The sequence below is a fragment of the Cervus elaphus genome, chromosome 4 (genome assembly GCF_910594005.1).
Source record: "Cervus elaphus chromosome 4, mCerEla1.1, whole genome shotgun sequence".
NCBI lineage: Eukaryota > Metazoa > Chordata > Mammalia > Artiodactyla > Cervidae > Cervus > Cervus elaphus.
Genome location: NC_057818.1, coordinates 54579395 through 54604024, shown reverse-complemented (window position 1 = coordinate 54604024; position 24630 = coordinate 54579395). Strand labels below are relative to the sequence as shown.

At 50.7% G+C, this 24630-nt stretch overlaps 1 protein-coding gene across 8 annotated transcripts in view; it reads left to right on the top strand.

Annotated features, from left to right (window-relative positions):
• Nucleotides 1-24630, top strand: part of ZC3H4 (zinc finger CCCH-type containing 4) — a 38770-nt gene that overhangs the window by 1154 nt on the left and 12986 nt on the right. For 3 of the 8 annotated variants that reach the window (XM_043899601.1, XM_043899593.1, XM_043899595.1), the window contains exons 2-11: nt 60-222; nt 14786-15005; nt 15286-15396; nt 17484-17706; nt 19038-19192; nt 19857-19953; nt 20070-20209; nt 20677-20784; nt 22434-22545; nt 23386-23495. In XM_043899601.1, the coding sequence (XP_043755536.1) occupies nt 60-222; nt 14786-15005; nt 15286-15396; nt 17484-17706; nt 19038-19192; nt 19857-19953; nt 20070-20209; nt 20677-20784; nt 22434-22545; nt 23386-23495 (1439 nt within the window). Of the gene's footprint in view, nt 1-59; nt 223-328; nt 494-1649; nt 1712-1786; nt 1973-14327; nt 14575-14785; nt 15006-15285; nt 15397-17483; nt 17707-19037; nt 19193-19856; nt 19954-20069; nt 20210-20676; nt 20785-22433; nt 22546-23385; nt 23496-24630 lie in introns of those variants that run through there. The other 5 variants (XM_043899598.1, XM_043899597.1, XM_043899600.1 and 2 more) reach the window with 5 other exon arrangements.

Genomic DNA, 24630 nt, shown 5'->3' with positions numbered 1-24630 from the left:
CCTCCCGCTACGCCCAAGCAGTCCTTTTTCGTGCATTAACATCCCCTCCCCCCTCAAAGGAACTATGGAGGCCGCGCCCGGGACCCCCCCGCTGCCGCCATCAGAGTCGCCGCCGCCGCCATCGCCACCACCGCCATCAACGCCTTCGCCTCCTCTGTGTTCCCCCGACGCCTGCCTGGCTACCCCGCACCTCCTCCACCGCCTCCCGCTCCCTGACGACAGGTCAGGCCCCCGGCCCGGCCGGGGCGGCGTCCCCGGGGGGAGGTAGAGGAGGAGGAGGAGGAGGAAGGGGGGCGGCGGCCATGTTGGGCCGGGCCGCGGAGGAGGAGGAGGAGGAGGAGGAGGAAGGGCGGGGTCGGTGGGTGTCTCTCGCTCGCTCGCTCTTTCTCGCTTGCTTTCTCTCCTGGCCTCATGCGTTTCCCCCCCCTCGCGGCGCTCGCCCGCTCTCCCTCGCTCTCGCTCTGTCTTTTTTGGGCGCCATGCTGAGGGGAAGGTGAGGAGGCGCCCCCCGGACCCCCTGCGCCCGCCCTGGGGAGGGGGCGCCGGGGGGGGGCTTCGGAAGCCCACGGGGGTCCTGGCTGCCCCTGCGCCCGGAGCTGGCAGCCACGGGCCCGCCTGCCTGTCGCTTGGCTTCGGGGAAGGGAATGGGGGAGGGGCTCCCGGACCCTTTGGGGGGGATCTGGAGCAACAGCCCCGCTCTTAGGGAGTTGGCGGGGTCTCCCAGCCCCCGGCAGTATCCTTTCTCCTGGGGGAGGTGTGCCCTGCCCTACTTGGAGAGGTACCCTAGCTTTCGTGGGAGACAGAAAGTGGGGGTTCGTTCATTTCTTTCTCCATCCTAATGGGGGGGTCCTTTTGGTTGGGGCTCTTTTACACTTTTTGGCGGGAGTTGTTGCCTAGCTATTCCCTAGGGGGCAAAAATTGTGGAGGGGGGTGATCTCTAGCCCCTTTGGAAGCCCCTGCCTCTTTTGGGGGGTGAAGACCCTTCCCCAAGCTATTTCTTATAGGGAGGGGTCCTCCTGCTTTTTGTAGGTAGGTGATGATGGCGTTTATTGGCGCGCGGGGTGCGGGGGGGGTAAGCTGTTGAGGTTTGGTTTCCCTTCCTTGGAGAGGAAGTTGGTCCCCTCTTTCTCGTGGGGTTCCCTCCCTTTTCGGGTTATCATGGGGCGCCATCCCTTCCGGGAGGAAAAAAAAACCGAGGTTTCCTTGTGCTTTGGCAAGTGGTGAAAGGGAGCGCCCCCCTCCCCTGTATTAAGTGCGAAATGGGCTCGCCCCATGCCCTTCTCTGGAGGGTGATAAAGGGGCCAGCCCGGCGCGTTTCAGCGCGAGGTTGGGGCCCCGTTTCCCCTCCGCCAGCAGAAGGTTTGGGTGCAGGGTTCGCCCACTCTTCCCTGGTAGGCTGGGGAAGAGGTGGCTAGAGAGTGGATTTGGAAATGTTAGCAGGGTTTCAGCCGGCTGGAGAGCGTCTTGGAGGGAGTGGGGGTGGGGAGAGGAAGAGAGGGCGCTGGACAGATGGCTGCCTGGTCGCAGCACGGGGCTGGGGAGTCGCAGAGGACCCTCCCGTAGACTGGGGTCTTAGCTAGGGCTTCCCCCCAGGCACCACGGCCCCTTCTCCCCACTCCCACCTCCCCTTTTCCCTTTCTCCTTCACAGACCATACTTTGCCTTTTAAAAGAAATGCCACCCACATTCAGAGACACAAGTGCAGCAGTTTGGTGAGCTTTTTACAAATTTTTTTTTTGTTTTGTTCTGTTTTGTTCTAATTAAATGTATCGCCTGGGAATCGCAGCCCATCGCAGCCTGACTCCAGTTCAAGGAAATAAACAGATTAGCAAAGGTCTGTTCGCTAAGCCCATGTTGGGCTTCCGGGCCCCCTCTTGGGGCAGGTGCTTTACTCAAAGGTGCTTACACGCTTTATTCGACCTCTAAGGAGTTCTCTTATGTCAGAAGTGTATGTCTTACAATGGGTTGGGCTGGTAAGTAGCCTCTTTTATTGAGTAATTCAATTATCTCCCTCTTTTTGTCCCTTTCCTGCCTGCCTTCCTCCTCGCCTTTAGACCAAAGTGATGCTTGAGTGAGTGAATTTATATGTTCAAATCGGGATTCTAACCCTGTTGAGCCCTTTTAGACTTGCACATCCTTTTCGATGTTTAGTTTTTTAAATTTGATGTACACAGTTTTCTCAAAAAAAAAAAAAAAAAAAGGTGCATTACTGTAACATGTCAAAAACCTACCTAAGAGGCCCATATGTTTCCAAGCCCTTGATCTCCCTCTTGCCATTTCAGTCCATTGCTTTGTCTCCAGCCTTCATCTTTGAAGAAAGTGGATACTTCACATCTGTTTGTAGGAGACAGAGTTACTGAATTTGGTTTATGATACTTGTGTTCAAGTTAATGTTCTCTCTCCCCTTTTCCCCACTGACCCAAAAGATTGTGGTTCAAGTAGATCCTATTTTCTCATTTAACTTCAATGTCTCTTATGGTGATGGACGTTTAAATTAAGCAAGTCATTTGTAAAGTACTGTTTAAGCACCAAATCTGTAAAGTGTGTCAAGCCTCAGTCTCCTCTCCCCATCTCCACTGTTCCTTTGTTCGAAAGCACATGCCCTGACCGTGAAAAGTTGATGCAAACGTGTTACACGCCCAGCCATGGTGGAGAGAACACTTCCTCCAGCCCCCAGTCCCCTCTCTGCTACATGTACAAGGAAAAAGCAACAGAAATGACTTGCATAACCAAACACTCCTTCTGTTATGTTTTACAAGCATAAGTTCTGTTAAAAGACAAAACACGGTGAAGTTCCATTTTCCCTCTTGCCCACTTTTGGTCCCTGACATACTACTCTGTTAGAAAACTTTAACACACAGCCCTCTTCCCCTCCCAAAGATCCTGTTTCCTTTTTTCCGTTCTTAGGAGAAAAAAAATTCACCGACCTTTAGATAAGGAAACAAGTAAACAGCAATTCAGTGGGCCACTTGTTTTGTTCTTTCTCTCGATATGTTCACAACTTAAGTTCCGTGACGATCTTAGGTATGTAAAATCCTTTGTGGGAGGAAGAAATGTCCACACAGTCCTGTATTCCTGCAAAAAACTGTCTGAAGCACAAACTGAACACACTTTCTAGTGCACAGGGTCAGCTGAAAATGAGCATTTATTTGAAGCTTCCCATTTGTGAAATTCCTCCTCCAGGAGTCAAGAGCAGAAACTGGATGCTAATAGATGACCCTACCAAGCGTCAAGGGCTACTCAAGTGTAGAAGGATGTTTTTTTTTAAATTTTACTTTTAAAATGAAATGTGAAGGAAATTGGATTTCTTTTTTAAGTGAAATTTTTTAGCAGTCATTAATGTTAAAATATCTCCTCAAACACTGTGAAACGCTCAGGCACATCAACACAAGGGTTTGTTGTTTTTTTCCTTCTCAAAGAATCCTATCAAATCCAAGAAGCCCCAGTCATGTCAAACTGTATCTCAGTAGTCTTCGTTTTTGAAATGTCACAGTACTACCTTTTCCCCCCAAACTGATGTACCAGTGTTAAAAATTCAAATTAATGGATGTTGCAAAAAAGAAAAAAAAAAAGGGTGTCACTCAGAATCTCTGATTTAACAGCAGCTCTTACACGTTTGTAATCTTTAAAATTTTTATATTCTCTGGGGGAGAAGTTTAATCTGAAACCAAATAAAAAATCTCCCAGTAGAAACAAAAATCATCTGTGACCATGGAAACCTGGTTATTCTGGTCATAAACTCCTTTATTTTTTTAAAACTCCTCTCAAATTTGCTCTTCAGGAGAAAAAAAAATGTGATTCCCCAAAAGGGCTTTCTAATTCACCTTCTGCAACTGTCTCCCAGATAAGGTTTCAATTTGCTCTGAAGGTTTAAATTTGTGAGTCTTGACAAGCCAGAAGTTTTTGAAAGTACAGCTAGCTGTTTTAGAAAACCATCACTATGACTTTTCCTCAGCCAGGAAGGCTGATCCCAAGGGAACATTGTTCTGCACCTGTAGAAGTGAAGTCTTTCCGAGCTGTTGACTGGCAAGTTAGAGATGGATGTTGATTCTGTTTGGATGTTCCCATCCGGTTGAATGTGGAGAGTTTCCTATCAGGCTTGTCATTGAATAAGGCCTCCATCTCCACTCCTTTCTCTTTGATCTTTTCCCTTCCCTGATGGGAGAAAATTGGGGGTCTCAGGGTTGCCTTACTTGTTCACTTATGTTACGTTTTTGTGGTTGTCAGGTCCCTAGAACCGTCCTATCGTGTAGGCCAGATCCAGTTACAGTAAATATCCTCTGTGGTGAAAATCGCTAATGAAACTATTACCAAGCCTCTGTGGATAGCTTCAGGTCAAACCATATTCCAGGGAACCTAATTTTGGTCCCTGTGGACCATATCTTCTAGGACCAGAGCAGCTGATTGTGACCCACCTTAAGCGGTTAGAAGAAGATAATTCAGCGCAAACAGTGAAGTGGCTGTGTCTGAGCACAGCGCTCACCTGTACCTTGGTAACGTAACTATTGACACAATAGGAAGGGAAAAGAAAAAAAGGATGATTTCTGAGATTTCTAGCAGTTGGTATTTAATAAGCTGATTGAAACACATGTAGGAGCAGTCTGCTCCCTGGTGGAGGGAATCCTGTTACATGGCTTGAGGTCCGTTTCCGAGTCAAAACCCAGTGAAAAGAGGGGAAAAGGCTTGGCTGTTTGGGTGGCATGTAAGGTTAATTTGGGTGAAACTGAAAGTTGTGTATCATGGATTTGACTTTCCAAATTTATGGGCCGAGTCTTTGCTGCATACCTTTTACTTTTGTTACTTCATGAAGATGCAGTGTTGAAGACATTGTGCAAAGCTTTTTATATTGCTTTAGTAACAGTATGAGGTTACAAGGACAGTTTTTTAAATACATTTCTGACCCTGAATCAGTTGATGAGCAAGAGGAAGACACTGCTTTTGGATTGGTGCACATGTAGTTAGGTCCCATATTGGAATCGTTTTCAGTAGTATGTCGGCTCTCTGCTCAGAGCATAGTTTGCGTCTGCTGTCCAAATTGCTCTAGGTTGAGGATTTTTCTCTTGTTTTTGTTACTTCTCATCTGTGTGAACTGGTGACTCAGCTTGCTATTTGTAAGGCAAGTGGTGACATCTTCTGAACATTGGAGGTGGCAACAGGATGTGAAGGAACAGCGTGGGTTTGGAGACGGATAAGCTTGTGTTCAGTGTGCAGTGGGCACTGAGGATAATGCCCTCCTCTCAGGGGCATTATGGTCAGATGGGCGTATGTAGGACACCCACACAATGCCTGGCATTCAGAGAATCTTGGCTTCTTTATCTTCCTGCTGTCCCTGTTAGAGAGGGACTCTAAATAGAATATACAGTCTGGTGTGTAAACAGAAGTAAGAGTAACATCTGTGTCTTTGAAGGAAGTCAGTTTCTCACCTCTTAGGTTTCTTTATGGTCAGCTCATTAAAATCGCAAGGAGCCCATTAGGGTTGGACCCGAGTGGGAGCAATCTTAAAGCATTTCTTATTTGCTCAGTGTCATTATAAGATGACATTATAAGATGCTAAAACAGTCATGGGCTTCTCTTGGCTCAGACAGTAAAGAATCTGCCTGCTATGTGGGAGACCTGGGTTTGATCCCTGGGTCAGTAAGATCCCCTGGAGAAGGGAATGGCTGCCCACTCCAGTATTCTTGAATTGAGCTCATACTGGCTCCCTCCCCTATTCATCTTTTGCAGTTCAGGTCAGAGTTAAGGCTACAACTTTGGCCAGCCTTCTGAGAACAAGGGATCGAGAGGGCTCTGGCAGCTCACCCACTGCTAACTAGTCACATCCCGCTAAGCAAGTCCTTCACCCTCCCCAGAGTTTCTGAGAGAAATGAGCAAGGCCTGCCCCAGCTCCAGGGTTCTCCCACCCCTCGGTGATTTGGCCGAGCCAGTTCAGGTACTATTCATTTAGCAGCCAAGCTTGTCCCGTGCTTTTCTTGGAGCAGAACAGTGTTCACTCACAGTGTTCAAGGAGTCCGTCTCTCCTCGGGACTTTATTTAGAGTTGGGCAAAGGTTGACACTGCCTTTTTAGCAGGCCTCATGTTACCTTCTCGTGTCTGCCCTGCCTTCTGTGGCTTCCGGCCACGGTGAACCATGGTTGCTGCGACTGCAACTCCTGGTAGCGGCTGCAGAGTAGATGCCTTGGAAATGAATTGTAAGGTTAGGCTAAATGGCTAGATCCCAGGCAGAGCCATGAGAGAAACCTTGGCTCGGCAGCTAGCTGAATTTCAAGCTGGATCCTTTGTCCCTGTCAAGTGGTCCCAGAAACCCCAGACTCCAGAGCCATGAAACTCCGTGGAGCCCGGATGCTGCCTGCTCCCTCCACGCTAGGCTGGCCCTGTTCTGGTGGAGAGACGGTGGGAAGTGGTGGGTGGCGGTGGCCGTGGGAGTCTGGCAGTCTGATTATACCTCACGAATTGCTCAACTCCTAAGGCAGTCTCCTGGCCTTCCCAAAGGTATGAGGATACCTCTTGGGCTTTGTTATGTGAAGGTCAAAGGTTACCTGCCCCGCCGGCTGAGTGCCTCTCTTGCGTTAGCTCACTTCAGCCTTATGCTGAGAAACTGAAACACAGGTGAAGTCAGAGAGCTGTTGGGTGTGAAGGCAGTTACAACCTGGGCAGCCTATACCCAGACCTGAGCTCTGTGCCCAGAGGCCAACGTGGATCTGGTACAATGTATTTCAAATTGCAGCAGGCAGGCTTTAGTGGAATATGAAGTTCATTTATTGATTTGCCTCCTGTATTTTGAGGAAAAAAAAGAAATGAAAGGGGATAGAAAAAGCAGAGTGCTGCTAAGGTTAAATGTGGTTTTGTGGAAGTTTGTAAGTTGAGTTTTATTGAAGCATTCCTTTATCTCGGTGGTGACTGCTTTTACGCTGAACAGTGTAGTAGTTGGGACAGAGACTGTGTGACCTGCAAAGCCTAAAGCATTTACTCCTTTGCTCTGTAAGGAAAAGTTTGCTGGCTTCTGCACTGGTGCCTGGAGGGCTTGCACAGCCGCCACCATTGCCTGTTTTTGTTGTGGGGGTGGGGAGTGGGAGGGAACTTTAAAGTTGTTGGTGGGGGTGTCCTCTGTACTCCTGCCCCTCCATGACTTGCCAAGGGCTCCATCATTGCTGTGTTCCATACCCTGGCTTTTGAACCTTTTGAAGCAAAGGGATTTTCATTCATTAGGAGTAACCGGAGCTGTCTTGAAGCCCAGCATGAACGCCAATGGCAGCTAACCCATCCCTGCCATGGCCCGACCCAAGGGAGCCTGAGCCCAGGCGCAAGTGTCATTTGGCTGAACGTCCACTGCAGGTGGCTTGGATTATTGCCCTTGGCATTTTCCTAACAGACACTAGGGCTTAGGTTTCCTTGGGATTCCAGGCCCTGCCGTCGCTCGGGGCGCCAGAGCAGTCCCCGGAAGCACAGCCTTTCCGCAGCCGAGGCGGGGCCCTGGCTGCAGCCCCGAGGCGACTGACCAGCAGCCGCTTTCATCTGCTGGGTTGATGTAGTAGTCACCTAGAGGCTCCTGTCCTTTACCCTCTGGCCTCTCAGGAAGCCCTCACCAAACACCTTGGTGAATGATGTTGCAATCTGAGGTCACCCCTCAGTGACCTGTTGATTACAAAGTTTTAAGTGATCCAGGTTGCTCCCTGGGAAATGGTCCAGTGACTGTTCTGATGAAATTGACAGAGGGTGTGGATGGCTGAGATGGATGCCTGTTTGTGTGGACCGAATCCCAAGCATCCACCCCATCTATACCCGGTCCTGTTCTGAGCCCTTGGAAATCCAGGGATGACTGTCAGTCTCTTCTCTGCCCTCCCAGAGCCCACAGTTGACCAGAAGTTAACAAATAATTGTAAACAGATAATTGTGTATATGAAAAAGAAATCTGGGCATCCTGGGCCAGATCTCTTGTAAGAGGAAAATATTAATACGTTGTCTTGGCTAAATGGAATCAAATTGATTCCTCTGAAAAAAAATTATCAACAAGAAGTCTAAGTTCACAGGTACTGTGATTCAGCTTTCCTTTCTGGAATAACAGGAATCGGCTCTCTTTGGATGTGAACCAGCATCTTTCCAGCTTTAAGCAATCCAAAGCGTGGTTTGCCTGAGAAGGTGGCTAGAAAGAGAAGCAAATTTCAGAGGTTCATCTGACAGAAAAAACTTGAATCAAAGATACTTTTATCAAGAAGATTATTTTCAGAGCAAGTGGGAGTAGGAGAATAGCTATTGGAGCCAAGAAAAGGATACTTTTGACTCAGATCCTTCCAGGAGGCTGGGTTTTTACTTGGTCAGCTTGTTTTCAGCTCTATAGCAGTGTTCTGCTTCAGAGGTTTGTGGATGCCACACACTTGGGGATGAAGCGGTCCTTCTAGAGGACTTTGGAATTTTTTTCCTTGGATTAATGTTGCTTTCTGTCCCTCTTGGGATAAGTCCTGTTTTGTTTTGTTTAGTTTTTGCTAAGATTCCTTAGTTCTTTCTGAGTACCTCTTATTCCCTAAACTATCCACATTTCTTTGGGTCATATTTTTTGATGTTTCAGTTCCATTCCTTTGACGTGGGATGGCCTGGGTGCTTGGGCTTATAGTGTCTTTTCATGTTGATAGATTTACTCCTGAGCCTGTATTTTGGGTCAGGTTGATGCTACATCCTTGATTTACATGGTCTCGGGGGATTCTTCCCAGGAGGATATATTAATATATCCATCTCAGAGGTTCCTTTACTGCCTCACTTCACTGTTGAAACAGGGCACCAGAGTGTTGAAGGAGCTTGTCTGGTGTCTTAGGGCCTCCCTTTGGCATTTTTTGCAGTACTGTTTGATTTGATCTATTTTCTGCACCTATGTGTTATTTTTTTCCAACTCAAGTTTAAACTTCAGGGTGGCAGTTGTTTGGTTAGTTGGCCTGAATAGTAAATTACTCTCTTTTGGATAATTTCTAATTGTCTTAAGGGTTGAGGTTAAGAGCTGGCCATGGAGTCAGAAAGTCCTGAACTCGGATTCCCATTCTGCTTCTTCCTGCTGTGACACCGTGGGCATATTTCTTCCCATCTCTGAGCCTCAGTTTACTTGTCTGTAAAATGGGGATACTGAGTCACTACTGCATATGTTTGTTAAAGGGTTTCGGTGACAGATTGCAGAGCTCAGCAGTGTGGTACCTGGCATGGAAATCACTGCTGCCGGATGTTAGTCATGAATATTTCCTATGGATCTTGGACTTTATGAGGCCCTGGGGTTTCCAGGGAGGTTTTGTAGTTGGGAAAACCACTGCTGAGAAGTGAGGGCTGGTGGAGGCCCTCCCTTGAACTCCAGCTCTTTGCTGGGGGGAATGAATGTCTTGAGGACCTTGATGAGCTCTCTTTACCTGAGTGAGAGGTTGTCCTCACCGAGGGCACCTTTTTTTATCTGTTCACGTTTTCTTTAGAGACATTTTCTAACATATCAGTATTTAAGAGACAAGGAAATAATATCATAGACTGCCACGTACCCGTCACCAGTTTCAACAATTCTAAACATCATTTTGCCAATTTTGGTTCATCTCACTACCTCCCCTGTCCCCCTTGAGTGTTTTAAAGCGTATCCCAGGTCTCATTTCACCCATACATTCTTCAGTATGAATCTTTAACTTAATTTTTTTTTTTAACATAACTACAAAACTTTAACCATGCCTAACAAAATTAACAGTAATTACGTAGTATTTCAGATACCCCGTCTGGACTCGGACTTCTCCAGTTTCCCCCACGTTGACTTGTTGGTGTGTTCCTGGCAGGGTCCTGGCACTGGGCAGGCTGTCTCACTTCTGTTGAAGTGAGGGGTTCAGAGTGTGGCTCGGGTTTCTCATCTCCCAGGGCTGGTTGGTGCTTGCTGCTTGGGTGGGGTCTGTGATGTGGCCCTGTTGCCATGGAAACGCTGTGACATCACAGAGCCAGTTATGACCACTCCTGAGAATGTTGAGGGACAAGCGCACACAGTGCTTATTTGGTCCTGATTTGTGGTTGATGAACCTAGGTAGTAAGGACACTGAAAAACACGTGCAGGACCCAGAGGTTTATTTCAAGAATTTCCAGCCTCTGAAAATCCCTCAGTGAGGTTCCCATCCCTGTGGCTGCTTCACCATGGCCTAAATCGAGAGATGGTCTCCAGGGGCCTGCTCAGGCAGGCGCCCTGAGCCCGTTTTGTAAAGGAAAGGCTCCACGCCTTTGCTGTCAATAACCGACTGTCCCCCCAGGTCGGACTTGGGGATCTCGGACGTCTGCATTTAGGCCTGTCGTTAAACATTTGAAGAGGCGGAGCCTCCTTGTAATTTTTGTAATTTTGTCCCTAGTTAATGGGTCATTCAGAGCCTACCCAGGCAATTTGTTGAGAGTCTGGGCAGTTAATGATCATGACCCTGACCTTCACATTAACCTAGCCGCCTCTTGTCAAGGGCTCTCATGATCTTCAGGTAACAGCCACTGCTCCCATGGGTTTTCATCTTTTTTGTTTTGTGCCCATCTCTCCCCCCGCCCCCTCTCTCTCTCTCTTTCTCATAAATCAGGTCGATGCATAAACCCAGGCCCCTCTCAGCTTCCATCCAGCTCTCTCATCTAGAGGATGTCCGTGTTGCCAAACCTCATTTCTGTCAGGAACCTTTGTCCCCTTTTCCTGGGACTCAGCGCTCCCTGGGCCTCTTCCTCTTGGTCATCCACTTGGTTACTTTGTTGGACCCCCTAGAAGAAAGCTGAGAAAGGGGAGGTGTCGACCTGTCAGTGTTGTCGTCAGAGGATGGCGCATGCGTAGACAGGCCAAAGAAAGCAGGAGCTTGCTGGCCAGCGGTTAGCAGCGGTCCCTGAGGGGAGTTGGCCGTAGTTTCTCCACAGAGAAAGTGCTTTCCAGTAAGGATTGGCAACTGTTTAGGATAGTCCACATGGATGTGTGCTCCTGTTCTTAATACCAATAGCTACTATGTGTCTAGTATGTACTCTTTGCCTGCCCCCTACCACATCAGGAGTTTTATCCATGTTATCTCATTTAACCCTCACAACCCCTTGAAGGGGTGCTACATTTACTCCATTCTGCAGATGAGAAAACCAACCAAGGCTCAGATTCCATACCAGAGGACACGCTAGGGAAGACTCAGTGCTGGCCAAGTTACTTCATCTGCAGAAGGAAGCAGCATGCCCGCTCTGTAGACTGGGGGTGGGGGTGGGGTGAGGCCAGCCTCCTTTGAAGCATGAAGTTTCTTTACTGTTTTTGCCAAGCCCATGATGTATGGTGAACCTGTGGAGTTGGCCCAGTAGGCATTCCTTAGAATGGGCACCCAGATCTCTTCTTTGACCCAAAAAGAGGAATTGATGATCACCAGCTCTGCAAGGGGAAACTTAAATGCCCTGGATGCTCAGTCCGAGTGCCACCAGGCAGAACTGACCCTCCGCGGGGAATTGGCTTTTCCGCCTTTCCCCCCACCCCGGGTGCCCACCCCAAGTTGGTCTCCCAGCGTGGTTGATTTCTGGTCCCTGATGGCTCTGGCGGGCTGGCCATGGTGCAGCCGTCCCAGCACGTTGCCAGCCCAGACCCTGGAAATCAAGCGGCCGCTGCTTCAGGCTTTCTCCTGCGTGCTTGTCTCAAGAGGGTTTGGCACGTCTAGATTGAAATGATTAGCGCAGTGGGGCTTCCCCCACTCTGCTTGGGGGATTATGTCACAGCCTATTAAGCATGCTCCCTCGGTATTTAATGCCACTCTGACATGGATTTTGCTGGCAGTCTGTTAAGTGGCACCACTTAAACCCCGTTGCTGTTTTGTGGAGGCAGCCCCTGTGTGTGTTCGTGTCAGTGGCCCACAGAATTTCTGTATCCATCCGAGTTGGTGTGATTCTCCACCCCACCCCCCCCTTTCCTTTTACTTCTGGTATAGAAGGAAATAGGCTCTGTGTTCATGCAGGATATTTAGCTGGGAATCTGTGTTATCCAGGGGCACCCTCTCAGGTGAGCAGAGATGAGCCCAGTCCTCGGAAAAGCTGGAGAGCACAGTGTGGCCAGAGAGGAGGGAGAAGGAGCAGTGGGCAGTCAGGTGTCTCCATTCATTCCCGCGTCCCCTCTGGTATCCTGTTCCTCTTCAGAAATCACCAGGACATTTTTTTTTTTTAATGCTATTTATTTTGCTTCTGCTTCCAGCTCCCAGGGAACAGAGTTTCAAGTATTCACTCCCCAGTTTGTAAAAAGTTGTAGATCTGCCTGGGGCTGTTAATAGAAATGAACAGAGACGCTGTCTTTGGCTAAAAGAAGTCTTTGTAGAGTGGATTTGAATGCTGGAATTCCCTGCCTTGGATAAAGCCTGTGGAATGAAAAGGCGCTCTTGTGGGATCTCTCTTGAGGATGGTTGAAGCTCTTGGAGTTGCTTGTCTGGTCTTTACTCCCTGGGCAAGTGTGAGGTGTGTGTGAGACAGCAGCACACAGGTGGAGGTTGCAGCTGACGCTGGGCAGGACTTGGCGCTTTCTGTGCCGGGGCGTCCTTGTCCATGAGCGTGGGGGCAGCGGAGTGTCTGCAGGGGCCAACCGCTCCGGCTCAGGTCCCGGCCCTGTATCCCAGACCGCTCAGCTCGCCTGCCCTGTGGACTCGGCTTCTTGTCGTTTGTATCTTTTCCTGCAAGGGCAGCACAGAACCGGGCGTGCTCAAAGACCCAGCACAGAGAAGATGCTCAGTGTGTGTGGCATCGGAGGAGGCGGTCAGTGAGCTGCTCCCCGTTCTCTTTCCATTCTCACCAATCAAGGAAAGAACGGGGAGCTAAGAACGAGTTTCTGACTTTTTCCCATGTCACTCCGTCTGTCTGACCTCAACACACCCTTTCACCTGCCATCCCTTTAAGTTCCTTCTGTTTGAAAATGAGAGGGTTGACGGTGTCCCACCATCCCTTCCACTCTGACAGGCCTTTCCTGGCTCCACGAGGGCATTTTGCTCTTTGCGACCTTTGACTGCTCATCCAGGCTTCTGGGCCCCCAGACAGTTCCCTGTCTTCCCAGGTTCCTTCCCTCCCTGCCCTTTGGTTCTGAGTACTTTTAACTTTTCCCTTTCTGGACTAAAGTGTGGAGAGTGGTGCTTTTTGTTTTCCTTTTAGCTTTTCTTCACAGAGCACCAGCCCCTTCCTGTCCAGTCTGTCTGTGGGCCTTCCCTAGTCCAATAGTGTCCGTCTGTCTAGTCTTGTCTGTCCCTGTTTTTTATCTCCTGAGGTTTGGTGACCTGGCCTGCCCAGCCACGTTCTCAGCAGGGACGGGTTTGCTGTCTCCGTGTCCTGCAGGACTCCAGGTCTCTGCAGGAAGTTTGCCGTGCCCCTGAATGACAGCTTCCCCCTCAGCTCGGAGCTCGCCAGAACCAGTTTCCCCAGTCTGGTGGCGCCTTTACTGTGGGTGAGGCCATTCCAGCAGAGTCGCCTCTTCCCAGGAGAGCTTTGCTCCCATGGAGCAACTCTCGTGTGGGCCACACCCTAGCCAGGAGGTGCCTCACTTGTCAGGAATGTGGCCTTCTCCAGCCTTGACTCTTCTTGCACGGCTGGCCCAGGACCGCAGGGCGGGTTCCAGGGTCACCTCGCTGTATTGTTTCTCTTGAAACATCAATAGGAGTTTTTTGGTTTTGCATTCTGTGTTTGAGAACTACCTTTGACAGTTGGCCTCGACAACTTGGGTTTTAAGCCGCCCTATCTCCTTTGAATTGAGAGTGAGAGTTAATGGGAGGGTCCCCTTGATGGGTGGGGGGCAGGCAGCACGGAGGTGCCCAAAGGGAGCCTTGTGTGTGAAAAGGCCCTGGAGGATCCTCAAAGAGGTCAGTCGTTGTTTCTCCACAAAGCCCATTAGAACCTTCGAGGCTCTAGGGGCTAAGCCCCCTGATGAGCTTGTTCCCACACTGAGCTGGTGCCTTCTGAATAGCTTGGGCCTTTTTTGCCGAGGTTAGTTCCCTTTGGGGTTAGCCTTTTAGGTCCTGGGCCTGTCATGTTACTCTTTATCTTTTCATTCTCTCCGTGGGTCTTAGTTAATGGAGTTTTTTGTGCTCACACACATACTTGGCAATCATCATGCGTGATGAACTTTGAGAGCTTTGGACTTTTCTTATACTTGTTTATTTTTTTAAACCAACTCCTGCATTTGTGAGAACTGTGTCTGTGGGTTTGGCTCCAAAAACTGGATTCTTTTTCCAGCTACTCCTTTTCTTTACCTGATTTATCCCTTCACCTCCCACCATAGCCCACCCCACCCCACCCCATAGATATTTAGATGTTCAGCATGTCCTGTCGGCAGCATCTGTCCCATGCGGAGGGTGATTTTGTTTCTTAAAGTGCTGGAGATCGGGGTGACATGTAGGGCATTCAACAGAGTCAGGAAGTCTAGGACAGGAAGTCGGGGGGGATGCCGTAGGTAAGGAGAGCCAGGTGGGAAACAAGGGGGCCAGCGGCAGGTGGGAGTGAGTCCTTCTGTGGGCACTCCTGCCCGTGTCATGTGGGGACCCCAGGAAGGGGTCTGGGACCTTTTCCCCTCTCCACCTGCCCAGCTCACCTCTGGCCCAGAGCCGCGGAGCCGACAGAGCAGGTCAGGCCTTGAGACCCGGGGACCAGAGTCTGTTCTCCACGGGCCCCGCCGTCCTCCGCCTCAACAGACAGTAGAGAACGGTGTCGGGGCGGGGGGCTATGGGGTGGGGCAGGAGGCAGGCCTCGTGCCCTTAGTCCTGGGCCCTGCTGGTCCACAGCCCCACAGGGCCCCCCAGACCCTGCGCTCACTCAGCCATGGGGTTGGTTCGCAGGGAAGATGGTGAGTTGGAAGAAGGCGAGCTGGAAGATGACGGGGCCGAGGAGACTCAGGACACCTCCGGGGGCCCCGAGAGGAGCCGGAAGGAGAAGGGGGAGAAGCACCACAGCGACTCGGACGAGGAGAAGTCTCACCGGAGGCTGAAGCGGAAGCGCAAGAAAGAGCGGGAGAAGGAGAAGAGGAGGTCCAAGAAGAGGAGGAAATCCAAGCATAAAGTAGGTCCCGGAGGGCGCGCCAGGCCTGCTGGCGCTGGGCCCGGGCCTAGTGCCCCGGGGCCGGAGCGCAGCTCGTCAGGCCAGAGGGCACTCTTAATCAGGCTGGTTTTCCTTTCCCCAAACTGTTTAAAGACCTCTTCTGAAGAGTGGTAGCTCATGCTCCACTGCCGCTAGATGCCCCTAGGTGAGGCCTTCCGCGCGCAGCCTGGCTGGCACATTGCAGCGGCCGGGCATGTGCCTCACCCGCCGCGGGAGCCCTGACTCTGTCCTGTCCCTGCAGCGCCACGCTTCCTCCAGCGATGACTTCTCGGACTTCTCGGACGACTCGGACTTCAGCCCCAGCGAGAAGGGGCACCGCAAATACCGAGAGTACAGCCCCCCCTATGCGCCGGTGAGTGCCCGGGGCCCCCATGGGCGGGAGCTGGGGTCATGAAATCACCCACGTTTCCTGAGCACCAGCGGTGTGCTGGGCACTCTTGCGTGGCCCTATACACGGATTTTAATTTTGCAGGATTAGGTGTTGGTTGTATCCCCCGCTTTCGAGGTGAGGACGCTGAGACTTAGAGCGCTTCAGCCAGGCTGAAGCTCCCAGGGCAGGAGCTGGGTTGAGCCCAGTCGGAAGCTGATGGTTGTGCTTCTCTAGGCCACCTCCATGGTGGCCTTGGCAGGACTCATTGTTTCTGTACCCTGTCCCTGAGAAAGATGTTGATTTGTCCCCGTCAGAGCTGACTTTAACACTCTTCTGAAATGACCTTTTGTAGAAGATGGGCAAGAGAGTGAAATGGTTATGGGAATAAATCACCTCAGATGTTGTGGGGTCCAAAGTTATATAGCACTGAGCTTAAGCATAAATTTAAATTACTTGTCCAGTTTGTGTATTGTTTTCCCCTGGAAAACCAGTAAGAAATGAATCAGCACAGATATTTAAGGTTTTTATTGAAAAAAAAATTTATTTAATTTCTTAAAAGTATCTGGTGTTCAGCATCACCCATCATAGCAGATATTGTAGATGTTTGAACTGATGTTAATCTACTCACATAGGTACAGACTTTAAACTTGAGGGTTTCAGGGAATGCAGGGAACACCACAAGCTTTGATTGGGAACTAAGGCTTAAGGCTTTTAAGATCCACTTTTAGAGCCGTTTTCATTTTTAAAATTTTGCTGAATATAGTTGACTTACAGTGTGTTAATTTCAGCTGTACAGCAAAGTGACTCAGTTATACATGTGTATGTATTCTTTTCGTCGTCTTCTTTCTTTCTTCTTCTTCGTCTTTCTCCATTATGGTTTGTCACAGGATGTTGAATATAGTTTCCTGTGTTATACAGTAGGACCTTGTTCTTAGAGTGGTTTTAGGTTCAGAGAAAATTGAGAAGATAGGCCAGTCCCCTCCACCCCCCCCCCCCATTCCCCTGTTTTTAATGTCTTGCATTAGTGTGGTCCATTTGTTGTAATTGTTTAGCCACTGTTGGTATATCCTGTTATGTATTCACCGTATATTATCATATAAAGTAGTTGAATTTCCTTAAAGTCTCTCTCTGCAGGCCCCTCACACTCACCAGTCTTTTTACTGTTTCTGTAGTTTTGCCAGTTCCAGAAAGTCATGTAATTGGACTCGTTTGTAGCTTTTCCAGATTGACTTCTTTCACTTCACAGGATGCCATTATGTCTTTTCATTGTTGGATACTCCATTGGAGTTGGATAGTCCATCTGAATGTACTGTAGTTCGCTTACCTGTTTTACCTACTTAAGGACATCTTGGTGGCCTCCATTTGTGCTATATGTGTATTTTTAAACTTCATCCAGTATCTGTTGGAACTAGCACAGTTGGAAAGCATCATTTTAAATGGTTTTCTAGCCTGGGCCCCAAAAGTCAAAGTGAAAGTCGCTCAGCTGTGTTTGACTCTTTGTGACCCCATGGACTGTAGCCTGCCAGGCTCCTCTGTGCATGGAATTCTCCAGGCGAGAATACTGGAATGGGTAGCTGTTCCCTTCTCCAGGGTATCTTCTCAACCCAGGGATCAAATCCAGGTCTCCTGCATTGCTGGTGGATTCCTTACCAACTGAGCTACCAGGGAAGCCACTAGTTTGCGTCCCAAGTAGTCATTAATTGAATTCCAAGGCCTCAGGAGATTTTTGACTAGAGAGCATCCCTCTTGCCTAGCAAGCCCCCTCCCCAAATGAGATTGTTCTAGATCCCTGGGAAATACACCCTTTGTTTCCCGCTCCGTTCTTCAGGGGTCATGGGGCCTCTGTTTCTTAGTTGTCTTTACAACTGTGGCTCTTTCTGAAGAACAGAGACACCTCGGCCCACAGCCCAGCTCTCATTCCGGTGGGAGCCAGCACCCAAGCGAGGCTTGAGGCTAGCCTCTCATCCCAGGGCCAGCAGAGACACCCAGACAGACGTGCCAGTTTGGGGGGCAGCGGGGGTCTTGGTCCAAACCGGAGGCCCCGGGGCTCACTGTCCTCTCCCCGTCAGTCCCACCAGCAGTACCCTCCTTCTCACACAACGCCCCTGCCCAAGAAGTCCTACTCCAAGATGGACAGCAAAGGCTACGGCATGTACGACGACTACGAGAACGAGCAGTACGGGGAGTACGAGGGCGACGAGGAGGAGGACCTGGGCAAGGACGACTACGACGACTTCACCAAAGAGCTGAACCAGTACCGGCGCGCCAAGGAGGGCAGCAGCCGGGGCCGAGGTGAGACCCGCCGCTTCCCCTGGCCTGCTGGGCTGCAGCCCGTGCCCGTGCAGCGTCGAGAGGAGCACTGTCGTTCAGGGCTGAGATGAGCATGGCGGGGGCTGGGCGGGGAGCTGCCCCGCGAGCCCCGGAGACCGGGGCTCCGCCACCGGAGTAGAGGGTCTGTGCTGAGGCTGTGGCTGGGAGGGGGCCAGGCCGGCGTGAGGCAAGGAGAGTGCTCTTGTGGCTCAGGTGGCTTTTGGTGGGGGGGGCCTCCCTCTCAGGGGTCGAACCCAGGCCCGGCAGTGAAAGTGCTGAGTGCTAACCAACTACTGGACCCTTGGGGAGTCCTCTGAAGGGTTGTTCTATAAATTCATTTCCTGGTCCGTTCCGAAGAGACAGACAACTTTTCACACAGCTTGGGAGGGTCGCCGACAGCTGACGCCTCCTTGCCCAGCCGCCCGTCTTCCATCACCTGACAAGGTGTGACTGCGGCCCACGGGACTGCCACGCCTCCGAACCTTGAACCTGTGGCAGTTAGGAGGATGGGGGCGGGCCGCGCACCAGAGACCCAGCCTGACCTCTCAGAACCATCTGCCAGTCATATTTCCCAGCCCCAGAGGGCTTCCAGAATTTGCCAGCTCAGCGGTTCTTAGCACTGCTTGTTTGAGTGGCTGGTCATTCAGCAGTCTTTCTTGCACTTCTTTATAGATAGGCCCCGTTCTTTGGGGAGACACTGGAGTGGCCTGTCCAACAGAAATACAATGTAAGCCACTGTCTAATTACACATTTTCTACTGGTCACATTAAAAACATAAAAGGAAACATATGAAATAATTTTAACAACACATTTTATGATGCTTATACATTCTAAATCTTATTTCAACATGTCATTCAAAATAGATGTGATTTTTTTTATAAATATATATTATCTATCTCTTGCTCTCTTTTAACTAAGTCGTGAAATCTACTGTGCACTTTATACTCACAGCATTTTCTTTTTCTTTATTTTTTTCATTTAAAACTGCAAACATTTATTGAAAATCACTTCATGCAGGAGAGGGCAGTAGGTGTTCTGGCGTTACAGCATCTTAGTTTGGTCAGCTCCATATTGGGTGCTCGGTAGCCCCATGTGCCTGGTGCCCTCTTGTGGGAAAGTGCAGCAGTCAGGGTCGTGTGGGGAGCGTGCAGCAGCTGTGTCCATGGTGCTGAGCCAGCCCTGTCCAGAGGCCCAGGGACTGTGTGTCAGCCCAGAGCATCTGGGAACGCTTCTTGGAGGAGGAGGAAGAAGTGATTGACCTCGGGCAAATGGGGGTTGACTTCTCCCTTGCTCACTGTCTGATTACCATGCAGGCAACCGGGGCCGAGGCAGGGGCTACCGAGGCCGAGGCAGCCGCGGAGGGTCTCGAGGCCGAGGCATGGGCAGGGGCAGCCGAGGCAGGGGCAGAGGCTCCGTGGGAGGAGACCACCCGGAGGATGAAGAGGACTTCTACGAGGAAGAGATGGATGTAAGACTTTCTCCAGCTTGGGGGCGGGGTGGGGGGGGGGTGTGCTGGTGGGCGCAGGCTCTGTTGGAGGTGTCTCTGAGACTACTGGGAGGAAGGCATCAGATGGCAGGTTTCTTTCTGTGTTTCAAAATGTTTCTTTGTTGTTTGAATAGAGAGAACCTTCCCAAGGTTCAGAATTGAAAAGGTTCCAAGGGCTGAGCTGTCAGAACATCTTCAGCTGCTCCTCTCTCTCGGAGCCTCCGTACCCTGTCCCTGAAGAAAGGGTTCCCAAGGGTTCTTTCGAAGCCTTTGTAGTCATCTGTTTACTCACCCCCTACACATACACAGGAGAGCTGCCACACTCATGTTCTGTCCCTGCCCGAGGCCTGGCCACGCTGCTGCTTGTTCCAGCTGCACTGCTGACCCCTGGGAGCTAGCGGGGACAGGGGGCTGGGAGTCCTAATAGTACATACCTCAGGGAAAGGACTAGGACCCAGACACTGCCCAGGCTAGGGTGGGTGAAGAGGGGCACAGGTGTGAGTCCCGGGGCCGCTCATGGCCCTTCCCCAGTCTAGTGTTGTCCCAAGTGTACAAAAAGGCAGAAGGAGGTGGTGTGTATAGTTGAGGACATGGTTCATTGTTCCCCAAATGACACGTTCCTGCTTTCCTCCGCTCGGGGCTCTAGTATGGAGAGAGTGAGGAGCCGATGGGAGATGAGGACTATGACGATTATTCCAAGGAGCTGAACCAGTACCGCCGGTCCAAGGACAGCCGAGGGCGAGGTGGGCAGGGGCTCCGAGGGGCAAGGCAGCAGGGAGGGAAGGGGCTCCTCCTGGCAGCAGCAGGACTTGGGTCCTGGGCAGAGGCTGCAAATGAACGCTGTCTGTCTCCTCTGCAGGGTTAAGTCGAGGCCGCGGCCGGGGTTCCCGAGGTCGAGGGAAAGGGATGGGTCGGGGCCGTGGTCGAGGAGGCAGCCGAGGTGGGATGAACAAGGGCGGGATGAACGATGACGAAGACTTCTACGACGACGACATGGGTGTAAGTCGACCCTCTGTCCCCTTATGATGCTCTTACTCAAGGCTCCTTTTGAAATTTTTTTTTCTTTAAATGAGTTGTCTCCTGAGGCTGATCCCATCCCCATGCTCCCATCAGCCGTTCCCTGGGGGGGGCCTCTTGGCACTAATCAGCTCTCCTGGGTGATGCTCTGCGAGAGAGACCCTCTGTTTTTAAAGCCACATCTTTGTAGCACCTGCAGTCACCTGCTCTCTCAGTTCTCCAGGAAGGCACCGCCTTGGAGCGGATGCGTGGCATGCGAGTCCTCAGCTCTGAGCAGCGGGGCTCTAACCCACCCACCTGGGCACTGGATGGAGCTGGCTGGTTGGTGCCCCTGTCAGCCCTGCCGGTCAGCCCCTCTCACCCTCAGAGCCCACTCCACCTGGCCTGCACGGGCCCCTCCCCGCCTTTCCTTTTAATTCTCCTTTCCATTCCCACTGTATTCTCAATAGGATGGTGGCGGGAGCTATCGGAGGAGTGACCACGACAAGCCCCATCAGCAGTCTGACAAGAAAGGCAAAGTCATCTGCAAATACTTCGTGGAAGGGCGGTGCACATGGGTAAGGGCAGTCCCAGGACCAGGATGCCTGGAGCCGGGACACATGGGCCTCTTGGTCTCCTTTCATTCTGGAGGCCACACTCTCTGGGGCTGTGTTTGGGTGGGCTTGGAGTGGTTGAGAGATGTGTGGGGGGCCTGGAAATGATTGAGGAGCCAGGACAAGATTGGTGACACATCTGGGTTATTTTGGTTGTGGGGTTTTTTGGCCAAAATTTTCGTCCAATCCATGTAGCCTCAAATGTTCTGTTGGACCTGACGCTAATGCAAAGGTGTAACATAGCCTGGTTGAGTTAGTAAGCTTTAATGTTGGAGAGGGAGTCATCAAGGCAGAAGAGGTGGGAGTGGGAAGGGATCAGGCCCGCCTCGACCTTCACAGCAGAGTGTTATGCCAGGAGATGGGCCAGTGGCCTCAGGGTCCAGAAGGAAACAAGTATAATTGAATGTTCCTTCAGCCAGCCAGCTTCTTATTAAAATTCAGTCAGTGGGCAGATATTGGCCAACATGTTCCCAGGGAGTACTGTACCTATGTATCTGTGTCAGGAAAAAACGTTACTGTGTTTCAAGCAAAGGTGTGTGTGTACGTGTGTGTATGTGTGTGTGTGAGTGAGTGCATAAAGTTTTCCTTGTTAAAAGTTGCAATTCATACTATTTTTAGAAACTTGAAATACATAGAAACAAAAATGAGTAGCTATTAGGAAGAGAAAGAGGTAGCAGGTATTGAACAGTTTCTTTCTTCTGTTCACCTGGATGTTGTTTTGTTTGGATTGTACAGTTTGCACATAGCCGAAAGCTCAACTCCACTGGCTGAAACCCATAGACATTTATCTCTCAGAACAGAGTGTGGGAATTCCCGGGCCGTCCAGTCCTAACAGGACTCTGTGCCTCCACTGCAGCAGGCACGGGTTCTATGCCTGGTTGGGGAACTGAGATCCTGTGTGCCGTGTCATGTGACCAAAAAATAAAAAGATCAAAGGGTCTGGAAGTGGGCACTACAGGGCAGGTACAGTGATGAGAGACCCATGGGAGACCCGGGTTCCTTCCTAGTTTTGATGCTGGCATCTTTAAGCATGTGGCTTTTGTCCTCATGGTTGCGTAGTGGTTGCTGTGCCTCCAGGCATCACAACTAAGGGCTGTGAGGATGAAAACTGTGCAGGAATTGTTGGGAAGAAAAATGTCTTGGCAGTATCATCTTCCCTGGGACTTTTATGTACATCTCATTGGGCAGAACTGCATAGGAAGCTGGGAAATAAGAGTATTTTTAACTGAGCACAAACCAGCTTGGGGTTCTGTTAGGAAGAAAGAAGAGTGAAACTGAATATTGGCTCTTATGCAGCAAACAGAAAGCTATAAGTGGGTAAGAGAGGGGAAGGCAGGAGGAGGAGTTAGAAGCAGTGAAAGGCAGCAGAATGGAACGGGGTGGGGGTTGGGGGGTAACTGAGGACAAGCGGGAGGGAGGCAGGGGCAGGAGAAAGGGGCACACGCTTTGGCAGAAGTTTCAAGCTGATGGGAAACTGCATTTATCGTCTGAATAAATGCCAGGAGGTGTGTGGAGGGGACTGTTCATTTTTGTCATCGGTCCCTCTGTGCTTCCCCAGTGACACAGCAGTACTTCCTTGGCGAACAGCTTACCTTTCACTGGTTCTCTTCCAGGGAGACCACTGTAATTTTAGCCACGACATCGAGCTACCAAAGAAGCGAGAACTGTGCAAGTTTTACATCACTGGGTTTTGTGCCAGAGCCGAGAACTGCCCCTACATGCATGATATCCTTCGGTGCCCGCCTTCGAGCTCATGGAGGGTGTAGACCTTTTCTCCTTACTGGTGTTGACAGCTGGCCTTTACCACACTTCTGCTTTGTGTGCCGATGAGGTGCCAACAGCCCCCTGCCCATCTCCGTCTCTTTCAGCCCTCACCTTTGCCCTGCAACGGGTCTGCTCTTCCCATTCTGCAGCTGAGTAAACTGAGGTGCGCATGTTATGTGTTCCCCATACATATACAGTTGACCCTTGAGCGGCGTGGGTTTGAACTCTGCAGGTCCGCTCATACATGGATTGTTTTTGGTAGTAAATACCACAGTACTGCAGGATCTGCAGTTGGTTGGATCTTAAGACCCAAAAATTTGAGTATAATTTTTTTTTAAGTATAATTTATATATTATCCTCCATACCCTTGGTACAGATGGAAAACCGAGGGTGTGGAGGACAGATTATAAATTATACTCCTATATTTGACTGGGCAGAGGGTTGGTGCCCCAACCCCCATGTCATTCAAGGGTCAGGTATATTCTCGAGACCATGCCATTGCCTACTGTCTTTCTGAGACTTTTCCAAATGGCTGTGTAACCGTGGGCAGATCATTGAAGTTTCACCCTCTTCCCATTGAGTGAGGATCTGAGGACAGGGCCGCAAGACCTGTGTGGTGGAGCGGGCTGCACTCCAGACAGGCATCTCATCTTGGCTCAGCTGCCAACCTGCTGTGCACCGCTGAACCAGTCACTGCATCTCTCTGGGCTTCAGTTTCCTCCTCTCTGAAACAGAGGGACTTGGTTTCTGTCCTGGGGTGGGTTTCATGAGGTGAGGCTTTTGCCTTAACTTGCCGTGAACGTGATTTCCCGTGTAAGCTGTACCACACGACTGGGAACTGTATCAACGGTGACGACTGCATGTTTTCTCACGACCCCCTAACCGAGGAGACCCGAGAGCTCTTGGACAAGGTAATGCCCGGGCTGACAGGGACTGGGACGGCCAGGGGCTTGGCCTCTATGCAGGACCAGGATGCCAGCTGCGTTGACCTGGAGCTGGGACGTGTTCAGGAGGGAGTGGGGACGATATGCTCTGCAGGGAGGATGGGGGCGGTCACGTGTGTGTCTTCTCTCTGCCCAGGGCGGTGTTCACTGGGGAGTGGCTCCCTGAAAGGAATGTAGCCTGGTGTGTCTCCGAACACACCTCGTGATTTCCTAGCTGGCCTTCTAAGAGCCCAGGGAGCATGGAGAGGAAGTGAGGCTTCAGATGGCTTCTGTTTTGATGGAAAAGTCAAATGTTTTTTCCCAAGTCTTTTATGTAGTAGAAAAAGTACGGGGCACTGGGAGCTCTGAGGATGGGGGACCCCCTCCAGTGAGGTATCGGGGCTTCCTTACCAGCCAGAGGACGTCTGAAACGCATCCTCCTGTCCTTAGTTTTCCTGGGGAGTCAAACTGAGGACTTTGGGGTCCCAGTTCCTGTGCTTGGATTCCTGACACCTGTCATAGGGTGATGGGCTTCCCTCCTGGCTCAGCTGGTAAAGAATCCACCTGCAATGCAGGAGACCTGGATTTGATTCCTGGGTTGGGAAGATCCCTTGGAGAAGGAAACAGCTACCCACTCCAGTATTCTGGCCTGGAGAATCCCATGGACTGTAGGTCGCAAAGAGTAGAAGCGACTTTCACATCACTTCACTTTGTCATAGGGTGAATGGGTGTGAGTAGGGTGATTGGGTGTGAGAGAATGTGTTCTCCCAGGTGAAGGCTTTCCCGCCTTCTGGTTCCCAGAAGCTTTGAGGAGACAGGCTATTTTTTGATAATGGGAAGAATCAGTGCCTTAGCCAGCTTCCAAGAGTCCACCCATTGGTGCCTTGACTGTTTTGATGGGGCCCGGGGCTGCCTGAGGGGGTGAGCGGAAGCCCTGCACAGGCAGAGCAGGGGCACGTCCACGCCTCACTGGGGGAGCGTCAGGGAGGATGTCCTCATCTCTGGGACACCTTGTGGCCTGTGAGCCTAGGAATAGGGTTTTGTAACTGGTAGCTGTCTAGAATCTGTGAGTCATTCTCGGGGTAAGGAGTGCTAAAAGTAATGCTGCCTTCGTTTCTCATTT